The sequence below is a fragment of the Mus musculus genome, chromosome 18 (genome assembly GCF_000001635.26).
Source record: "Mus musculus strain C57BL/6J chromosome 18, GRCm38.p6 C57BL/6J".
Classification (NCBI taxonomy): domain Eukaryota; kingdom Metazoa; phylum Chordata; class Mammalia; order Rodentia; family Muridae; genus Mus; species Mus musculus.
The window spans coordinates 44188981-44196616 of record NC_000084.6 but is presented as its reverse complement, the minus strand read 5'-3'; the positions used below and the strand labels follow the sequence as shown (position 1 = coordinate 44196616).

General features: G+C 34.2%; 1 protein-coding gene across 1 annotated transcript; it reads left to right on the top strand.

Moving 5' to 3' along the window:
- Positions 1–439: 439 nt before the first annotated feature.
- On the top strand, positions 440–6568 carry Spink11 (serine peptidase inhibitor, Kazal type 11). Its single transcript, NM_001048217.4, has 5 exons — positions 440–507; positions 906–976; positions 3984–4027; positions 4897–5009; positions 6123–6568. Exons 2-5 carry the CDS (start codon positions 916–918, stop codon positions 6169–6171), a joined length of 267 nt encoding a protein of 88 aa, NP_001041682.3. The 5' UTR covers positions 440–507; positions 906–915; the 3' UTR covers positions 6172–6568.
- Positions 6569–7636: the final 1068 nt, after the last annotated feature.

Sequence of the window (7636 nt, the reverse complement as noted above, 5' to 3'; positions counted from 1 at the left end):
GTCAGCATTTGGAAACTGATTATGGGATGGATCCCTGCATATGGCAATCACTAGATGGTCCATCCTTTCGTCACAGCTCCAAATTTTGTCTCTGTAACTCCTTCCATGGGTGTTTTGTTCCCATTTCTAAGAAAGGGTAAAGTATCCACTCTTGTACTTTTCAATCTAATTATCTGTATAGCTTCTGCATCTCAGAATTTTTTACTACTCATTGCATTCTTCTTTTTCATAGTATAAGACAAATCCAGATAACTTTCAAATCATCCTATATCAACAGAAGTTTTTCTGGACAACTATTGCTATGTCTCATTAGTAGGTTCATAGCTGACCCAGTGAGAACAGAGAATACCTATCTTTTATCTGTGCATGGCTATTTGTATTATCTCCACCCATATTCCTCAGTAAAATGATATAAAAAGGGCTTAAGGGCTGAACGATCATGTGTAACGAGGTAGAAGAACAAACAGTAAGCACAGAGTGCTGGTACATCTTCATTTCTGTTTTCAGGTAGGTGGGTAGAGACACTCTGAAGTTACACTACAGTGTAGAATTGCCATAAGGACTTTTCCAGGTCCTTTATTTGTAAGGGAACTATTTCTGATTTTTAAAAGAAAAATCTGAGATTCTATTATGGATATTTCCTTCAAAAAAAGCTGGATGCCCCCTGGATAAGGCAAGGGTTGGGAGGATAAGTAATAAGTTATTAGATGTGCAATGAGCATTGCAATTCTCTAAGTCATTCCGTGCTCAGATTGTGTCTTGCTGATTTTGAGGTTTCAAGGAAGAACAAGGGAACAGTCTAGCAGAGTTAGCAACACTGGGAAAAGGCATAGAGTAGTTCATTTATCTATAAGGGGTTTTTGCTGGAAATGTGTTATAAAGGGTTTTAAATATTTATTCCACAGATTTGATAAAATGTCCTCAACATGGATCAAATTTCTTTTTATTCTGACTTTGGTACTTCTTCCTTATTTTGGTGAGTAAAATTTCCTATAATGCTCACCCCCCGCCCCCCAGAAGTCAGGTAATGCTGGAGGCATTCACATCAGTTCAAGAATGGATGGACCTTGGGAATATTTAATTTCTCAAGTGAAATGAAATGAAATGAAGCATGTTATAAAAGTCCTTGAAAATTACATGCGGAATGGCTTTTTATTTATTCTTCCTAGAGAGCTTGAGGATGGGAATTGAATGAGAATGCGTGGTATAAACATCACAAGGTTCTGTGACCATAATGCCAGCTACTTACAAGACTGAATCATGAGGACTGTTTGAGCATAAAAAGTTACTGTCAGCTGAGATAATGCAGTGCAAGGAAGTCTCTTAAAACAGTAAATGAAAATGAAACATGTAGTGGATTTTTGATATTGTTGTTGTCGTTATTATACACTGATTGAAGGTATTTACCCTCATACTATGTTGCAGCTCAGGTAGTGGTTAAATGTAGTGAATGGGGGGAAGTAGGAGTCCCTCCAGCCCTCAAGTTCCATGACACTATCTCCTATAGTGTCCTATATTTTCAAATTGAATCTTCTAATGTCAAATTTGGTGAAGAGAGATAACTCACTGGTTTTCTTCTATATACATATTTTGAATGTTTTCACATTAATTGTGAGGTATTAGATAGACCTAAGTTATTAATATCTTAATATCTCTTCAGAATATTAATGTTTTACTTTTTACACATTGCTTTCTATGAGACAAATCAATTGATTTACAAGGGTTCATTTTCATAAGTTAACACTCTCAATTAATTTTTGATACTAATTTAAACTAATCTTTGAATATATATATATACTTTTTTGAGTGCTAGATGTAGACAATTTTCCTAAAAGATGTCTTCTGTTACTTGTTGACCATTATTGTAGAAGTTCTGGTACCTATACCATGAAAAAATTATAACTGTAATCACCGAGAAGCAGGACACGGTTATTTTCATATATAGTCACAGTATTCGAAAAGCATGGGAATACTTTAAAAATACTCAGAATTTATAAAATTTCAACAAAAAGCCCATGTATGGATAAACACTTAGAAATCCATTAGCCTGCAATTCTAGTTCAAGGAAAGTAGAAATAGAAGCATTCCTGGGGCTCACTGGCCAGCTATGCTGCTCCATTTGGGGGAATTTGAGGTGTGTGTTTTACAATGCTCCCACCACACACAAAAGTTTTATAACATTTGAAAAATAACACCCATTTTTTGGTCTGTTCTCCAGTAGTGCAGAAATGCATATGCAGCTGTATAAAAAGAGCCATGTGCACATAAGTGCATAAGTACATACACACAGAGATACACACAGACACACACACACAAACATACACACATTATTCACAGAGAAATCTATGCCTTCTTTTCTACATGTTGATAATATCAATGTTAGAAATTTGAAAGCAAAACAGAAATAGATTCTTCCCTTTCTAACCTTCAATTGACTTATATATCTCATACTTGTTCAAGTTTAAGCCTCCCTTCCTTAGAGAACAGACCCCCTAACTGACAAGCCCTTTCCCCAGAAAGAGCCCTCCTCTCTTTAGTGTTGATCTGTAGAGTTATTCAGTTGTAGTCAGATAGAATATGCAAAATAATTATAGTTTGCTGTATTTTTGAGATTTTTTTGTCTTATCATGTGATGATCTATTTTAAGGAGTTTCAGCATGCTTGACAAAAATGTTTATTCTGTAGTTACAGAGTGAAATATTCTGTCCATGTGTGTTAGATACTTTTTCTCTGCATTTTTTTTTAAGCTCCAGTGTTTCCTTGTTTATCTTTGATCTGGATGACTTGTCTCTTGGTGTTAGCTGGGTATTGAAGTCACCTGTGATTACTATGTTGGGGTAAATCTGTGACTTTTTATTTAGCAGTACTTTCATTTCTGTGAACAGGCATATATCTGCCTTGTGAATATATGCCTTACATTATATTATCTTCTTGAAGGGTGGTTTCCTTAATCAGTTAGAAGTGACATTTTCTAAAATCAATGTTGAAAACTATTAGTTTGGATTCTATTTTGTCAGCAATCTATTAATAGACTTTTCTATTTGTACCTTGAATTGATTCTACATACTTATTTTGTTTTCTTATAATTCATTCAGATTATTTTTATAATCTTTAACTATATATTCCCATGTGTCAATCCAGTGCAAGAGCATACAGGTGCCAGCAAGAGGGTATAGTAAGGAAAAGAAGTTCATGGTGTCTTTATTTTCCCTCTTGAAGGAAGAAACTATTTTAGCGGAGCCCACAGTTAAGAGACTTTTAATTGTAAAAAGACTTTGGATTTTAAAAGAGGTGGATATTTTAAAGAGATTAAAATTTTAAGAATATGTAAAGACTGTGGGATGTTTAAAGTTATTTAGACCTTGGGGATAAATAAGAGTGTAAGGGTTGAGGCTTACTAGTGATGTGTTTGTGTGTGAAGTTGACAAGGGGTCAATTGTACTGGCTAGTTTTGTGTCAACTTGACACAGCTGGAGTTACCACAGAGAAAGGAGCTTCAGTTGAGGAAATGCCTCCATGAGATCCAGCTGTAAGGCATTTTCTCAATTAGTGATCAAGGGGGAAAGGCCCCTTGTGGGTGGGACCAAGGGTTCAGATATAATAAATAATCAATAACTGCCATTTCCATATTTGAAGTCACTCTGTAAATATATTATTTTTGTACTGTGACACAGATGTCCTTGCCTCCAATATCACAAGAGTAATGAATTGACATAGGTCACTTTCAGTATTATGGATACTTCTTAGCACAGTTTATAGATTTTTCTCTTTAAACATTTTTATATTGCTTACTCATATAATTTGTAGGTGTGCATGTGTTCACATATGCCACAGTGCCTATGATAAAATCAGAGAACTACTTTTGTGACTTGGTTCTCTTTTGCAATTCTGAGGGAAATGGGACATCAACCTTAGATCCTCTGGCTTTTGGCCAAACCATCACACTTCTATCTTCTGAATTTTTTCTTTTCTTTATCCATTAGTTGCAGAGTCTGCTGTTGCAAGTCCAGAGAGTCTTAGAAAAGTGGTAAATGAATACTGATTAATATGGAAATTTAAAGAGTAAACTTTTGGCTTTTGAAGTGTCACCAAACAAGATGTACAAGACAACATTGCAACAACCAAAGCAACCAAAAATATTTGTTTTATTATTAAACAAAGGTTGAAGAGTAGTCTTGTCAACAATATAAAACTACTTAATGTTATAGATAAGTTAAAATATTCCATTATTTATAGATTCTATTAATGTACAAAATCCTTACTTTGTACAGTTACATTTTACATTTAAAAATATGTTTAAAGTAGAATGATTTATCCTAGAAAGGAAGGCTGGAAGTGATAAAAAATATCTCTTTTAAGTTAGGTTAAACATCAGTTTTGATACAGTAGGACATTGGAATATTCTATAAAAGTTAAGAACCTTTACTCTGAAAAAGTACAAAAATAACACACAAATTTGAATTTCATAATGTTGTCTGTGTCTACAAAAATTGTCAATAATAAATTTTATCTCTGTTTACATATATATTATAAATTTGCAAAGACACTCACATATGTGATAACCTATACAGTAAAGGTATTAAGAAGTGTAATAGCACTACAAATAAATAATCAAGTTGTATTATTTCTCTCAATAAAAAACAATGTAGGAGATTTTATCTGAGTATGATGTGAAATTTGGGAATGATAGCCTAATTATGTAATTACAGTCACTTATTTACATTGTCTCGGAACATCAGACATAAAAATATATCAATAACATATTATGTTTAAGTAGAATTGTAGTAAGTCAATATTAATATTTGTTACTTAATATTGGATCATTTTATCAAGTAAAATTTTTCTAGCAAACATCATTATCTGATTTATTTTTTGTTGTCTTTTTATGTTTCACAGCCAAATTGTACCTTGTATAAGAGTGAATCTGACTGCTCCAGAACGCTGATCCCAGTTTGTGCAGATAATCAAATGACATATTACAATGCATGTTACTTCTGCCTAGAACAATTGTAAGAACACATGATTTAATATTAACTTTTTTCAAATTAGTGAGGAAACTATGAAGAACTGATGAAAAAATCCTGTTTCTGATAACACAAATATGACATACCCAAAACATAACCACTTTCACTAAAGAAAACTCAAGTATCCACTTGTAAATTTCCTTGACGTTATTCTGGATTTTAGTAGTTTTTGTATTGACTTATTGGCAGGATTCTACTGAATACTCTTCCACAGTATTGATTGATTAATTATACATGATCTTTATGAAAGGAAACCAGTAGACTAACCCAATGTAATGTTGTAAGTTCAAATTTCATTTGTTGGTATGGCAAATATCATCATGAAAAACAACCACAGGAAAGAAAGGATTTAGTTTAGTTAACAGGTTACAGTCTATCATTGATAGAAGTCAAGTCAGGAAATCTAGCAGGACATTGAAACAGAAACCAGGAAGGAACATAGCTTGCTGGCTCACTTACAGACTCATGTTCAACTTGATTTCATACAGATCCTAGGACCAGTTTTCCAGAAAATTGTGCCATATACAATGCCCAGTGGTTTCCTACACTATTTAATTTTCCCTAGTCCTGTTCATAGATCCATCTGATTTGTGCATTTAAGACATCCCTATGAGGTGATTTTTGGCTGTGTCTAGTTGACACATAAAGTTAAGTTAGGTGCTCAATGGTAATTCCCACACTTGAGCAAGAAACTTAAGTACAGAATTTTGAGACTTACCACAACTGGATCCAAAGCTATGGAGGGACATCTGTAGTGATCTACTTTTTTCTCTCCACCTTGTTACCAGAACTGAGCCTTCATGTCCAGAGCAGTTATGTTGTTAATGCTAGCAAAATCACACACATATTCTCTTTAATTAGACTCGCTTCACCTTGTATTCCTTTAGTTCCATGAATTGACTTTTCCCATTTTGGAGAACGGATTCCCTTTAAGGGTAGGGAGAAGGAGTGGTCCAGCTGCTTATAGATTGGGTGACTGAGGCACCCCACACCAAATTATATTCATGATTTTTCATTAAAAAGTAATTATATTATCCTCAATTTGTTTAAAATGGTAGTTCAAATATTTATTTTTTCTTCTAACTCTTTTGCTTGCAGAGTATCACCAATTAAATATAAATACCATGGTATTTGTACTAAAGAATAATGGTTTCATGGTGGTTCATGCAATCAAGTGGAATGTTCTCAACTGGTGGCTTAAATTCCTAATCAACAAATGAATTCGTCTATGATTCATAATGTGGCGTAGAGAAGATTAAAGAATCTTTCCAATGTGAACCTGAGATTAAATAATATTGAATGAGAGTTGAACAAGAAACATTTTCTCAGGTTGCCAAATGTTTAGTTAAGAAATTGAACCTACAGGAAGAAACATATATTCACACTAAAAGATAATTTTCCTCTGTTATATATACATGTTAGGCCTGTTTTATTTTCAATGATTTGATGGTGATATAAATACCTATTAATTTTTGTATTATACTACATAAACTGTGAGTTTTAATCATAGATGTTCTAATCAATAAAATGTTTAATAATTTCAATACTATTAAGTATGTCCCTTCTTTCCTCTTTTCTTCCTTCCTTCCTTCCTTCCTTTCTTTCTTTCTTTCTTTCTTTCTTTCTTTCTTTCTTTCTTTCTTTCTTTCTTTCTTTCATGTTTTGTTTTGTTTTGTTTTGTTTTGTTTTGTTTTGTTTTGTTTTGTTTTGAGACAGGGCTTCTCTGCATAGCCCTGGCTGACCTGGAACTCACTCTTCAGACCAGGCTGGCCTCAAACTCAGAAATCCATCTGCCTCTGCTTCCCAAGTGATGGGATTAAAGACATGCACCACCACTGCCTGGCTTAAGGGTCCTTTCTTGTGGGAGCTGTTTATTAAGATCAAATGAATACTTTGATAGTTATAATTTAGGCATAATGAATGATATATATAAAATATAAAGCTTGATTATTCATCAAAATGATGGTAGGTATCTTCTTTACCCTTAAGAATCTGAACCTATAACAAGATATTTGGAAAATTGAATTTTAGAAAATATCTTTGGGTTAACTTTGGAAATTTAGTGGAAGGAATCATATGGAATAAATATGGAACAAGTGTCTCTCATCGAATGTGTTGCCTTTTCCAAACACACTAGAACATCTCCATCTCCAAAACTTAGAGAGAGAAAATTACATTTTATTTCTGTGTTATGAATCAGGGAGAGAGAAAGAGGGAGAGAGAGGGGGTGAGGGGGTGCAGGGGTGAGGGGGGTGGGGGAGAGGGAGGGGAGAGGAGGGAGAGGGGGAGGGGGAGGAAGGGGGAGACAGAGGGAGAGGTGGAGAGGTGGGGAGGGGGAGAGGGGGAGAGAGAAGGAGAAGGAGGAGAAGGAGAAGAAGAAGAAGATGAGGAGGAAGCAGCAGTCATAGTAATTATAGATTCAGGTAATTTTGCTTTGAGATAGTACAGCTCTTTCACCTAAGTTGATGTTTCTCAGTTGAACAAGAAAGGGTTTTCTCATGTCGCCAAATGTTTAGTTAAGATATTATATCTAGGTTCTAAAATGTGGTACATTTACACAATGGAGTACTACTCAGCTATTAAAAAGAATGAATTTATGATATGAAATTCCT

Coding starts and splice junctions, on each gene's coding strand:
- Spink11 (NM_001048217.4), top strand. CDS start 916: ATGTCCTCAACATGGATCAAATTTCTTTTTATTCTGACTTTGGTACTT. Junction 4,028..4,896: donor CAGAGAGTCTTAGAAAAGTG/GTAAATGAATAC, acceptor TATGTTTCACAG/CCAAATTGTACCTTGTATAA. Junction 5,010..6,122: donor TACTTCTGCCTAGAACAATT/GTAAGAACACAT, acceptor TTTTGCTTGCAG/AGTATCACCAATTAAATATA.